This window comes from Bos mutus, chromosome X (assembly GCF_027580195.1).
Source record: "Bos mutus isolate GX-2022 chromosome X, NWIPB_WYAK_1.1, whole genome shotgun sequence".
Lineage (NCBI taxonomy): Eukaryota > Metazoa > Chordata > Mammalia > Artiodactyla > Bovidae > Bos > Bos mutus.
The window spans coordinates 54,263,511-54,278,343 of record NC_091646.1 but is presented as its reverse complement, the minus strand read 5'-3'; the positions used below and the strand labels follow the sequence as shown (position 1 = coordinate 54,278,343).

Below are 14,833 nucleotides of genomic sequence, written 5' to 3'. Positions count from 1 at the left end.
TTTTAGTATTAACCAGGAAGCTGTATATTGTCACCCTGCTTATTTAACTTATATGCAAAGTACATCATGAGAAACGCTGGGCCGGATGAAGCACAAGCTGGAATCAAGATTGTCGGGATCAATAACCTCAGATATGCAGATGACAAATGGCAGAAAGTGAAGAAGAACTAAAGAGCCTCTTGATGAAAGTGAAAGAGGAGAGTAAAAAAGTTGGCTTAAAGCTCAACATTCAGAAAACTAAGATCATGGCATCCGGTCCCATCACTTCATGGCAAATAGATGGGGAAACAGTGGAAACAGTGGCTGACTTTATTTTGGGGGGTTCCAAAATCACTGCAGGTGGTGACTGCAAGCATGAAATTAAAAGACGCTTACTCCTTGGAAGGAAAGTTATGACCAACCCAGACAGCATATTAAAAAGCACTACTTTGCCAACAAAGGTCCATCTAGTCAAGGCTATGGTTTTTCCAGTAGTCACGTATAGATGTGAGAGTTGGACTATAAAGAAAGCTGAGTGCTGAAGAATTGATGCTTTTGAACTGTGGTGTTGGAGAAGACTCTTGAGAGTCCCTTCAACTGACAGGAGATCCAACCAGTCCATCCTAAAGGAGATCAGTCCTGAGTATTCATTGGAAGGACTGATGTTGAAGCTGAAACTCCAATACTTTGGCCACCTGATGCGAAGAGCTGACTCATTTGAAAAGACCCTGATGCTGGGAAAGATTGGGGGCAGGAGGAGAAGGGGACGATAGAGGATGAGATGGTTGGATGGCATCACTGACTCAATGGACATGAGTTTGGGTAAACTCCGGGAGTTGGTTATGGACAGGGAGGCCTGGCGTGCTGCGGTCCATGGGGTCTCAAAGAGTCGGACACAACTGAGTGACTGAACTGAACTGAACTAAAGGAAGGTCCTAATATAGGGGCATGTTATTGGAAAATATGGGCAGCAAATACGAGCCTCAGAAGAATAAGAGACATGAGCAGTTGGAAGAATGCAACAGTGAATCAAACAAGGAACTAGGAGGACTTGACTCAAGCAAAATTCTGTAATTCCTTCATCCCTATGGATTCACAGAGCACAGTATTTAGTGCACTAAGGAAAGGGGCACTGTTGTCCTTAGGCAAATATATGGTGCAGGAGAGAAGGTTAAATAAAGGAGATGAGAAAAGTAATGATCCTGTGGTAAACACAATCGAAGGCCATCAACTTGGGACAGAGACAGCCATAAACAAAATTTCCCTTTTGGGAACTAAGTCCTTAGCGGTGGTGATTGGTGCAGAAAATTGCCAAATGATTACATGCAACTCACATCTCCAGTTTTTCACTCTGGTATTTTATTGCTACATTAATCAAAGCAGCAACTGATTCTATTAGAATAATATTATGCCCATACCAAAATCCAGCCAACATCTCAAGAAATCTACAGGTTAACGAATACAGATGTAAAAATCCTTAGCAAAATATGAGCAAACCAAATCCAGCAACATATAAAATGGATTACATACCATGATCAATTAGGATTTGTCCCAGAAATTCAAGGTTGGTTTAATATATGAAAGTCAATCAATAAATACATATGATTATCTCAGTAGGTGTAGAAAAATCACTTGACAAAATTCAGCACCTTTTCATAATGAAAACACAACACTAGGAATAGATAAAAGGGAACTTTTTCAACCCAATGAAAGCCATCTATGAAAATAGCCTATGCATGTATGTTCAGTCACTTCAGTCATGGCCAACTCTTTGCAACCCTATGGACAGTAGCCCATCAGGCTCCTCATTCCATCGGATTCTCCAGGCAAGAATACTGGAGTGGTTTGCCCTACCCCCCTCCAGGGGATCTTCCTGACACAGGGATCAAACCCATGTCTTCTGTGTCTCCTGCATTGTAGACAGATTCTTTACTGCTGAGACACTGGGAAAGTCCAAAAATAGCCTAGCCAACATCAGTACTTAGTGGTGAAAAACTGGATGATTTACCCCTAAGATCACAGATAAGACAAGGATGTGCACTCTCACAAGTTCTATTCAACATTGTCCTGGAGGTTCAAGCCAGGGCAATTACACAAGGAAAAGATTGGAAAGAAAGATGTAAAACTTCTCTCTTCTCAGATGACATGATCAGGTATATAATAAATCCTAAACAATCCACTAAAAATCATTAGAATTAGCAAAGGTGTTCTGCAAGGTTGCGGGATACAAGGTCAATCCAGAAAAGTCATTTATATTTCTATACACTAACATGGGCTTCCCAGGTAGCACTAGTGGTGAAAATCCCACCTGCCAATGCAGGAGATGAAAGAGACCCAGGCTCGATCCTTGGATTGGGAAGATCCCTTGGAGAAGGGTATGGCAACCCACTCCAGTATTCTTGCCTGGAGAATCCCATGGACAGAGGAGCCTGACTACAGTCCATAGGATGGCACAGAGTCAGATACGACTGAAGCGACTTAGCACACACACATACACTAACAATGAACAATCCAAAAATAAAATTAAGAAAACAATTCCATTTACAATATCATCAAAAACAACAGAATACCTAGGGATATATGTCAGCAAACAAATTGTAAGACCTGTATGAAGAAGTGAAGTGAAGTGAAGTCGCTCAGTCATGTATACTGTATACTGAAAACTAAAAAATATCATAAAAAGAGATTCAAGATAACCTGATTCACTGGAACATCATCTTGTGTTCATGGGTTGGGAAACTTAATATGGCTAAAGAGGTTATATACTCCAAACTGATGTATAGATTCAATCCAATCTTCATCAAAATCTCAGCTCACTTTTTTGCAGAAATTGACAAGCTGAACCTAAAATTCACAGGGAAACACAAGGAGGCCAGAGTAGCCAAAACAATCTTCATAACTTTAGATTTGGCACTACTAATTGTATTCTTAGATATGACACCAAAAATACAAGCCACAAGAGAAAAATTAGATAAAAGCAGATTTCATTAAAATTAAATAAATTTGTATTTCAAAGGATGTCATCAAGAAAGTGAAAATACAACCTACAAAATGAGAAAAAGTACTTGTAAATCATATATCTGAAAGGGGTCTAGTGTCCAGAATACATTAAGAATTCTTACAATTCAACAAAAAAGGGCAAATAACCCAGTTAAAAATCGGCAAAGGATTTGAATAGGCATTTCTCCAAAGATATAGAAATGGCCAATAAGTAAATGAAAAAATGCTTAACATCAGTCATGAGGGAAATGAAAATTAAAGTCACAATGAGATATCATTTCATACACATTAGGATGGCTATAATTTCAAAAATGTAAAATAAGTATTGGTGAAGATGCTAGAAAATTGGAACCCTTGTACATTGCTGGTGGAAATGTAAAATGATGCAGCCACTTTGGAAAACAACTTGCAAGGTCCTCAGAAGGCTTAAATATAGAATTATCATTTGACACAGTAATTCTGTGCCTACACCCAAGAGAAATAAAAATAGATTTCCATACAAAAATGTGTACACAAATTGTTATAGCAGTATTATTCATTATAGCCCCAAAGTAGAAAGGCCAAAGTATACATCAACTGCAGCTGCTGCTGCTGTTGCTGCTGCTGCTAAGTCACTTCAGTCATGTCCGACTCTGTGTGACCCCATAGATGGCAGCCCACCAGGCTCCTCTGTTCCTGGAATTCTCCAGGCAAGAATATTGGAGGGGGTTGCCATTTCCTTCTCCAATGCATGCATGCATGCTAAGTCGCTTCAGTCGTGTCTGACTCTGTGCAACCCTATGGACAGCAGCCCACCAGGCTCTTCTATCCACGGAATTCTCTAGGCAAGAATACTGGAGTGGGTTGCCATTTCCTTCTCCATACATCAACTGATAAGTGGATAAATAAAATATAGCTACACAATTGAATATTATTCATCCATGAAAGGCAGAAGTACTGATACAAGTTACAACATGGATGAACCTTGAAAACATTATGCTAAGTAAAAGGAGTCAGACCTACAAAGCCACATGTTATATGATTCCATTTATCTGAAATGTCCAGAACAGGCAAATCTAAATTGACAGTGGTTGCCAGGGGCTGGGCACAGGGAGGAATGAGAAGTGGCTGCTAATGGGTAAGGAGTTTCTTTTGGGGATTGTGAAAATATTCTGAAATTGGATAGTAGTGATGATTGCACAACCATGTGAATATAGTAAAACCCACTAATTGTACACTTTAAAAGGGCAAATTTTATATCAATAAAACTGTTACTTTTTTAAGTTAAAAAAATAAACTTTACTTTTTAGAGCAGTCTTAGGTTCACATCAAAGTTGAGCAGACAGTTACAGAGATTTCTCCTCTGCACCTTGTCCCACACACCCGCAACCACCCTCATTGTCAACATCCCACAATGGAGTGGAAAATTTTTTGTAATTGATGAATCAAAATTGACAAATCATAACCACCCAAAGTCCACAGTGTATATTACAAATCACTCATGGTATCATACATGCAATATGCTTGGACAAAGGTACTTAGTCACTCAGTTGTATCCAAGTCTTTGCAATCCTATGGACTTTAGCCTACCAGGCTCCTCTGTCCATGAGATTCTCCAGGAAAGAATCCTGGAGTGGGTTGTCATTTCCTTCTCCAGGGGATCTTCCTGACCTAGGGATTGAACCTGTGTTCCTGCATTGGCAGATGGATTCTTTACCATTGAGCCACCTGGGTGTGTCCACCATTATAGTAGATACTCAGTCTGACAGAATAGTTTCACTGCCCTAAAAATGCTCTGTTAAAGCCATTATTTGTTTTAAAAAACAACAACAACAACAACAAAAAAAAAAAAAAAAAAAAAGTAGAATTATAGGAGTAAGAACCCAGTAGGAGATGTGTGCTAAATCTTCAGCTTTCTCTACCCTGGTTAGCAGCATCAGTGTCTTGCTTCTTTTTTCTTCAGTCCCTGCCCCCAAAGTTTCTTTTTGAATTTCTTTACTCCTTCCTTCACCTATGGCAGAATCATTGTGTTTACCAGTCAGCCCCACCCTGAGCCAGGAACACTGGACATGCATTCTAGGGTCTTCATTTTGTCACATATTCTCTACAGCCCTTTCCTTATATTATGTTTGTACAGTAAACAACTCCCTCCAAAAATGAGTCAGGTAAGGCTCAGAAAACAGTCTGAGGCAACAGAGAGAAAAGGGAAGTATGGGAGCATAAGCTACTGCGAATGGGTGGCCTCGTTGTTCCAAAATCCTCTACTACAATTGAAAATAATCAAGGAAACCTAGACATTCCATCCTGGTAGTTTGGACAAGTATTTTGAAATCTTCCAGGTAGAGTCTAATCTATTCTCAATTCACAATAATGAACTCAAGCCATTCTCAGAGAAGTTGGCAACCATAGAAGAGTCCAAAGTTATTTCTGTCACCCATTTTAATATTTAACACCTCTTGTCATTAACATGCCAGTAACAATGTAAAAATGCCAGTAACAATTCCCAATGTTTAACTTAGGTTCCTAATGCATGATATAAAACAAATTACCTCTTGTTATATGCTCAGTGGAGAGTGAGAAGAGATACTATTGATTTGTATTTGGAAAATAGTTGCCTAGAAAGAAATACTAATAGAGTCTAGGACTTATTCAAAGGATGACAGATCTGCAGTCTCTAAGCATTTAGAATCCCTCTGTAGATAAAACTGAAACTGTTAGTCACTTAGTCATGTCTAACTCCTTGAGAACCCATGGACTGTGGCCCACTAAGCTCCTCTGTCCATGGGATTCTCCAGACAAGAATACTGGAGTAGGCTGCCATTTCCTTCTCTAGGGGATGCTCTGGACCCAGGGATTGAACCCAGGTCTCCTGCATTGCAGGCAGATTCTTTACCATCTGAGTCACCAGGGAAGCTCTCTGTAGACAGGGTTGCCCTAAATCGGTCACAGAACTCTGGGTGAAAGTACATAAGGGTGTGGTAAGACATCGTTAAAGAAGCAGAATTTATGTTCAATCCTTGTAAATTATCAAGGCCACATGAGACTGACCAAGATAGCACTTCCCACAAGCTAACACAATGAGAGACTCAGGCAAGCACCACTAGCAAGTACAGGCCCCTCTAAGAGCACTTTGAGAAACTGATTCCCCATCACTGCCATCTTGCACAAACCATCTTACCTAACTGAAATTGATTGGAGACATTCCCACACGTTTGCATTATTTCCGGGCTATTCCATCCTAAAGGGTATAATGCACAGCCTGAACTTATCAGCAGTCCTAGAAAAAAAAAAAAACACACACAGGCAGAAAAAAATACAACAGGCCTCTGTCATCCCAAAATCCTCTCTGGATTAGCTCAGCTCAAATTCTGCCTCTTTCACTCAGAGTTTACCTTTCCTCTTTTAACCTAGATTTCTATGACACTATCAACTCAACAGGATGTCTTTACTGTGTCAGAGGTGGTGAGCTGCAACAGATAGTAAAGGGGCCAAATCATAAAAAAGGACAGTACTGGGGATTGAGACCAACCAATGTACTTTTAACAGCCAAAATGTTTTTGCCAATGATTCACATGGCTGAGTTGGCTTCTCCAACCAGAGTCCTTTTCTATGTTGGTCTGATTTACAAAGAACAGCAAGGTAGAGACAGCTACTTGTCCCTACAATTCATCCTTTTCTAAGAGTCAGGTCAGTCCCTACTAGTTGAAGATAGGTCATGATTTCTGTAACTTGAAATCAGTTGCCAGACTGAGATCTACACAAAGTATACACATTATGTAGGCTTCTACTGGTGAGCAGGGGACCACATCCCCTCCTCCAGAAACACTTCGAGAGACCATTCCAGATTCATGCTAAGCATTCCTACTTTCTTTAGCTTTCAAAACCTTCCATTGTGTCCCTTGCCTTCATCTCATTTTGTTGAGGTCATTTAATTATTAGAGGGCAACTCTGTGCAATCTTAGTGATAACATTACTTTTCTGACCAGAGATATAAATCTGGGTCTACTTGTTGGCATTGCCTTTTAAGGACATTTGCATCAACTACAGCTCTTGTTTGCTGCCTAGGTTTACATTTTGTAACCTGTGACCCACTCTCCCTTGCCTTTGGTGATCGTGAATTGGACTAAGCATTGGCATCTGACACAAGAGCAACCAAATTAATTGGCTGGCCAGTAATGGGTGATATATCATGCTCTGAAGAGAATAGCTGGGCCAGATTCTTGTTTCTGGAAATGTTAATCAAGGAACACAGAAACCTTGTGCTAGTTAGCAGATGGAGCAGAAGATAGGAAAAAAACACCAGGAGGTAAAATCAAGTCTGTGTCAAGCTGAAGCCAAGTTCAATCCAAAGTTATGAATAGACATCAGTTCTGGGTAAGCTGAGCAAACTGATTGGTAAAAGAAGAGAACACAGTGTCAGAAATCAGATACACCATGAAGGGAAACTCCGTACTGTTCCTGAAAGAGTTAGGGAATTCAGTTCTTGTCAATGGCTTTCCAGTTCCACTTTTCTTATGTTATAATAAATCCCCTTTTTCATTGGAGAACTCGAGTCTCTGCTACTTACAACCAAGAGAGTCTAACTACAAGAACACTATACTTGAGTGCTACACCACAGGTCATGGGATGGTCACCTACTACGAGTGTCGATGCAGAACCTAACATAGTATGCTGCTGCTGCTGCTGCTAAGTCACTTCAGTCGTGTCCGACTCTGTGCAACCCCATAGACAGGTTGATTAATGGTGACTGAATGGCATATTCAGAGGTTCCAGAAATGTTCCAGACAGTGAAAGGCAGGCTGCTCCAGGAACTGCTGGCCTTACCTTTGTTTCTCTTTCCTCAATGAGGAAGATTCTCTGTATACACTCTGAGAAGCTAATAAGCCCACTTTGCCTTCAGCTGAAGCCTTTTTGAATAAGATCTTAACATACTCGCTAAGCTTGTCAGCAACATGGCAACATGCTGCTGCTGCTAAGTCACTTCAGTCGTGTCCGACTCTGTGCAACCCCAGAGACGGCAGCCTACCAGGCTCCCCTGTCCCTGGGATTCTCCAGCCAAGAACACGGGAGTGGGTTGCCATTTCCTTCTCCAATACATGAAAGTGAAAAGTGAAAGTGAAGTCGCTCAGTCATGTCTGACTCTTCTCGACTCCATGGACTGCAGCCTACCAGGCTCCTCCGTCCATGGGATTTTCCAGGCAAGAGTACTGGAGTGAGGTGCCATTGCCTTCTCCAATGGCAACATGAGCTGTTCTCAATATTCAGTGAGGCCAGAGAAAAAGATATGGACCTAAAGAAAAAACAAGAAGAGTTTAAATAGGAAAACAGAAGGAGCTTTCTGATGGTGAGAGAGCGTTTAGAAACTAAAAAGAGTGACCAAGTAAGGTTAGAAATTCCCTTCAGTGGAATGCTTAAAATTAGAAGACATTCTTATCTGTCTGATAGTCTTAAAGGAAATGAAACTGGTCACTCAAAAGACTTTTCTAGGCTCTGGAATTTGTCCAGTGGCAATGGAACAGCACTCATTTTTTTCTTACTGCAGATAAAGTGAAATCATATGATATGAAGAGGTATGCACCAAAGTATGTGATCCCCGAGTATATACAATGGGTTAAGGACAGAACTGGAAATGAAACCTCAGCCTTTTCCTGCTTTCAGTGTCTACCCTTTGAGAGAAGAGTTAATAAAAAATGAGCTTTCCCACACAGAGTAGGAAGAAAAAAACACATGTTTATAAAAAAACAGCAGTTCTGTATTCCAGCCTCCACACTCAGATCTCTGGGATGGGCATGAGCTCTGACTTTTCAAGCAGGGGCCTGTGTTAGCTAAATGCCTTTCCCGACATGGCAGGAGAAACCTTCCACCTTCTTCAGCCCTCCTGCTCCTTAGACCTTATCATGCTGAGAAGTTCAAGTCACAGATTACCTTTTCCAGAAACCTTTCCTCACCATCCCCAGTGCCTACCCCAAGCAAAGTTACATATTCCTTACCTCTGCTCCAGAAATACCCTGTGCTTATTTCTGTGGTAAGAATATTCTGTGATATAAGCCCTTAAAACTGCCACCTGCTTTCATTACTGGACTGTGCATTCCTTGAAGGCAGGTACCATATTTCTCTTCAACTATGTATCCTTGTTACCTACTTATTACCTGGTATGTAATAAGTGCTCAATAAATGTACCTGTGTCAGAGTATGCTCTGCCTATCTAACAGATAGCTTCCTTTGCTTCCACTTCCCAAGGGGGGAGCCTTCTGAAAGGATCTCCATAGTAGAGATGAGAGGTCATCCTAGACATTCAATACAGCTACAGAATTTTAGAGAAGGAAAGGCCTTTGGAGAGTATCTACTCCAATCCCTCTCCATTACAGATGTGGGTGCTTAGACCCAGAGAGGGAAAGCAATTTACTCAAGGTCGCAGAGCCAGTTGCTGGCAATGCTTTTCTTACTAATAAGAGAGATCCTTAGAAGTGCTGTTCTTCTAGAGACAGGTGTCCAGAAATGATCACTTTTTGGCAACAGTATCTATAGTAGGCACTAGGAATCTTATAGGCATTAAGATTCAGAGACACAGCAAGAGAACAATACAATATTATATACTTGAAAGTTGCTAAGAGAGTAGATCTTAAATGATCTCACCACAAAACAATTATGTGAGGTGATTTATGTGTTCTCTAACATTATTGTGATAATCCTTTCACAACGCATACGTGCATCAAATCAGTGTATTGTACACCTAACACTTACACAATGTTATGTTAATTGTATTTCAATGAAGCTGGGGAAAAAGAGAGAGAGAAAGAGATTGGGTTCTGTAGTCCATGGCAACCCACTCCAGTGTTTTTGCCTGGAGAATCCCAGGGACGAGGGAGCCTGGTGGGCTGCCATCTATGGGGTCACACAGAGTTGGACATGACTGAAGTGACTTAGCAGCAGCAGCAGCAGTCCCTAGAACTAATTTCTAATTCCAGCTCTGCCCCCTAGAGGCTGTGTGACTTTAGCAAGTTACTTAATCTCTCTGTGCCTAAATTACCTCATCTTTAAAATGGAAATAATAGTACTCTAACTTACAGGGCTGTTTCAAAAAGTAGTACTCATAAAGCTGCCAGGCACATAGAATGTGCTCAATAAAGATTTATTACTATTATTAAACAGCAGCCTCTCTCTCTCGCTCTTCCCTAACTTTCTACTTATGTTCACCATGCTAATTTCTTCCTCATGTTTTTGTCCTCATAACAGATGAAAAGTCAAAAGCTGAACAAGGCTTGATTCAAAAGTCACCTGCTTGGTGTTGTTTTCTTGCAATTTTTCTCAGGCACCAAGCCAGAAAGTAGGAATCTGCCAGGTATGTGTTCTGCCCCAGTGCAGGTGGCCACATGCTCTTCTCAACCTGCCCTACCACACCTCCCATCCCCCAGTCTCCCTCCTGCCTTTCAGACAGGTGAGCACAATAGGTTGTAAACATACTTCATGGACTTGTAACATACAAGTGCATACTTCATTGCACTTGTAACAGAGGATTACAATACATTTGATCACAGATGAATAAAGATGTCCAAGGAGACATATTATTTTAAAAACAAAGTCACAGGGTCATTTATCCTCATTGTTGAATGGTTCTGTGAAGACCCACAGGATCTTCTAGAACTAACACCCAAAAAAGATGTCCTTTTCATTATAGGAGACTGGAACGCAAAAGTAGGAAGTCAAGAAACACCTGGAATAACAGGCAAATTTGGCCTTGGAATACGGAATGAAGCAGGTCAAAGGCTAACAGAGTTTTGCCAAGAGAATGCACTGGTCACAGCAAACACCCTCTTCCAACAACACAAGAGAAGACTCTACACATAGACATCACCAGATGGTCAATATCGAAATCAGATTGATTATATTCCTTGCAGCCAAAGATGGAGAAGCTCTATACAGTCAGCAAAAACAAGACTGGGAGCTGACTGTGGTTCTGATGATGAACTCCTTATTGCCAAATTCAGACTTATATTGAAGAAAGTAGGGAAAACCAATAAGCCACTCAGGTATGACCTAAATCAAAGCCCTTATGATTATATAGTGGAAGTGACATATAGATTCAAGAGATTAGATCTGATAGACAGAGTGCCTATGAACTCTGACCATGAACCTATGGACGGAGGTTCATGACATTGTACAGGAGGCAGGGATCAAAACCATCCCCAAGAAAAAGAAATGCAAAGAGGCAAAATGGTCGTCTGAGGAGGCCTTACAAATAGCTGAGCAAAGAAGAGAAGTGAAAGGCAAAGGACAAAAGGAAAGATATACCCATCTAAATGCAGAGTTCCTAAGAATAACAAGGAGAGATAAGACAGCCTTCTTCAGTGATCAATGTAAAGAAATAGAGGAAAACAATAGAATGGGAAAGACTAGAGATCACTTCAAGAAAATTAAAGATACCAAGGGAACATTTCATGCAAAGATGGGCACAGTAAAGGACAGAAATGGTATGGACCTAACAAAAGAAGAAGATATTAAGAAGAGGTGGCAAGAATACACAGAAGAACTGTACAAAAAAGATCTTCATGACTCAGATAACCACGATGGTGTGATCACTCACCTAGAGCCACACATCCTGGAATGTGAAGTCAAGTGGGCCTTAGAAAGCATCACTATGAGCAAAGCTAGTGTAGGTGATGGAATTCCAGTTGAGCTATTTCAAATCCTAAAAGATGATGCTGTGAAAGTGCTGCATTCAATATACCAGCAATTTGGAAAACTCAGCAGTGGCCACAGGACTAGAAAAGGTCAGTTTTCATTCCAATCCCAAAGAAAGGCAATGCCAAAGAATGTTCAAACTATCACACAATTGCACTCATCTCACACGCTAGCAAAGTAATGCTCAAAATTCTCCAAGCCAGGCTTCAGCAATACGTGAACCGTGAACTTCCAGATGTTCAAGCTGGATTTAGAGAAAGCAGAGGAACCAGAGATCAAATTGCTAGCTTCCATTGGATCATCAAAAAAGCAAGAGAGTTCCAGAAAAGCATCTATTTCTGCTTTACTGACTACACCAAAGCCTTTGATTATGTGAATCACAACAAACTGGAAAATTCTTAAAGAGATGGGAATACCAGACCACCTGACCTGCCTCTTGAGAAATCTGTATGTAGATCAAGAAGCAACAGTTAGAACTGGACATGGAACAACAGACTGGTTCCAAATAGGGAAAGGAGTATGTCAAGGCTGTATATTGTCACCCTGCTTATTTAACTTATATGCAGAGTACATCATGTGAAATGCTGGGCTAGATGAAGCACAAGCTGGAATTAAGATTGCTGGGAGAAATCTCAATAACCTCGGATATGCAGATGACACCACCATTATGGCAGAAAGTGAAGAAGAACTCAAGAGCCTCTTGATGAAAGTGAAAGAGGAGAGTGAAAAAGCTGGTTTAATATTCAACATTCAGAAAACTAAGATCATGGCATCCAGCCCCACTATGCATGCATACATGCCAAGTCACTTCAGTAGTGTTCGACCCTGTGTGACCCTATGGACAGCAGCCCACAAGGCTCCTCCGTCCACAGGATTCTCCAGGCAAGAATACCGCAGTGAGTTGCCATTTCCTTCTCCACCAGTCCCATCATTTCATAGCAAATAGATGCAGAAACAATGGAGACAGTGAGGGACTTTATTTTGGGGGGCTCCAAAATCACTGCTGATGGTGACTGAAGACATGAAATTAAAAGATGCTTGCTCCTTGGAAGAATAGCTATGACCAACCTATACAGCATATTAAAAAGCAGAGACATTACTTTGCCAACAAAGGTCCATCTAGTCAAAGCTATGGTTTTTCCTGTAGTCATATATGGATGTGAGTAGTTACCTTTGCTGTGGAGACAGTGGAGTACGATCAGGGTATGAAGACTTAAACAACATCAGTAATAGTCTATTCCTTAAGCCTTATGATGCATATATCTGAAATATTTCATATTATATTTTCAAAAATAAATAAGTCAGCCTGAGAGGCTATGTAGAATCCAGAGTGCCAGGCATCAGCTCTTATTCGGGAGGTTTCAGTTTAGTTCAGTCAGTCAGTCATGTCTGACTCTTTGCTACCCCATGAATCGCAGCACGCCAGGCCTCCCTGTCCATCACCAACTCCCGGAGTTCACTCAGACTCATGTCCATCGAGTCAGTAATGCCATCCAGCCATCTCATCCTCTGTCATCCCCTTCTCCTCCTGCCCCCAATCCCTCCCAGCATCAAGGTCTTTTCCAATGAGTCAACTCTTCGCATGAGGTGGCCAAAGTATTGGAGTTTTAGCCTCAGCATGTCCTTCCAATGAACACCCAGGACTTGTCTCCTTTAGGATGGACTAGTTGGATCTCCCTACAGTCCAAGGGACTCACAAGAGCCTTCTCCAACACCACAGTTCAAAAGCATCAATTCTTCAGCGCTCGGCTTTCTTCACAGTCCAACTCTCACATCCATACATGACCACTGGAAAAACCATAGTCTTGACTAGATGGATCTTTGTTGGCAAAGGAATATCTCTGCTTTTTAATACGCTGTCTAGGTTGGTCATAACTTTCCTTTCAAGGAGTAAGCGTCTTTTAATTTCATGGCTGCAATCACCATCTGCAGTGATTTTGGAGCCCAAAAAAATAGTCTGACAGTTTCCACTGTTTCCCCATCTATTTCCCAAGAAGTGAAGGGACCAGATGCCATGATCTTTGTTTTCTGAATGTTGAGCTTAAAGCCAACTTTTTCATTCTCCTCTTTCACTTTCATCAATAGGCTTTTTAGTTCCTCTTCACTTTCTGCCATAAGGGTAGTGTCATCTGCATATCTGAGGTTATTGATATTTCTCCCAACAATCTTGATTCCAGCTTGTGGCTTCTTCCAGCCCAGCGTTTCTCATGATGTACTCTGCATATAAGTTAAATAAGCAGGATGACAATATACAGCTTTGACGTACTCCTTTTCTTATTTGGAACCAGTCTGTTGTTCCATGTCCAGTTCTAACTGTTGCTTCCTGACCTGCATACAGGTTTCTCAAGAGGCAGGTCAGGTGGTCTGGTATTCCCATCTCTTTCAGAAGTTTAGGAAGGCCCTAAGGAATCTGCATTTAATAAGCACACCAGGAAATTCTTATACAAGTGCTTCAAGGACCACTCTGAAAAACACTGTGATAGAACTTCCTCTCTAAAGAGATAAAGAAAAATCAATGACACCAATGCATAAAGCCCAGGGCTGAGAGTCAGAAGGCCTGGACCACATTCTCTGCTCTGCTTCAAATCTTCTACATGAGTCTTTGTTAATAGATTAACTCCTTTAAATAACATTTCCCAAACAGAAAGCCACTTTTATAATCCTTGCTCAACATGGTACATTTAAGTTAAATGATGACTGATGACAGTTTGCAAGACTTTTCAGGAAATGCTTGGTTTGCAGAGAAGATAATGGTTTTTAGAAAACACCACCCTTTCCTTGAATCACATTCTCAGTGATCTGTCTCCAATGGCAATTTCATTCAGGCTTGAAGCATGTAGTATTAGGACCTTATATGGAGCAAAACATTAGTGCCTGTCTGGGTTTGTTGAATTCTATCTGCTTAACTAAACCAAAATAAAAAAGTCCAGAGTGGTAGTTCTCACTTGGGTTGGGGAAAGGGAACACAGAATACACATCAGAGTCACTGGGGAGATTTTTAAAAACATGTAGCCTTCCACCTGTTGCTATGTATATCAGTATGGGAAAGAGTGAGAGAGACCATTTTTTAAAGCCCTCCAGGTGATTCTGATACATTCCCTGCTCTAGAAAGATTCTTGGCCTCCCTCAAGTAACCTGATCCAAGATCTTACACTTTTTCCTGCCAAGAGTTCTTTATATTTACTTCTCACCT

At 41.0% G+C, this 14,833-nt stretch overlaps 1 protein-coding gene across 4 annotated transcripts in view; it reads right to left on the bottom strand.

Moving 5' to 3' along the window:
* The window catches only part of LHFPL1 (LHFPL tetraspan subfamily member 1), a 91,070-nt gene that overhangs the window by 63,353 nt on the left and 12,884 nt on the right, over positions 1 to 14,833 (bottom strand). For 3 of the 4 annotated variants that reach the window (XR_011463250.1, XM_070366049.1, XM_070366051.1), the window contains exon 3: positions 6,137 to 6,235. The exons of the other annotated variant lie outside the window; for it this stretch is intronic. Coding sequence is in view for 2 of the 3 variants with exons in the window: in XM_070366049.1 (XP_070222150.1) it covers positions 6,137 to 6,235 (99 nt within the window). In the remaining variant the exon portion in view is untranslated. The remainder of the gene's footprint in view (positions 1 to 6,136; positions 6,236 to 14,833) is intronic. 4 annotated transcript variants of the gene reach the window in all.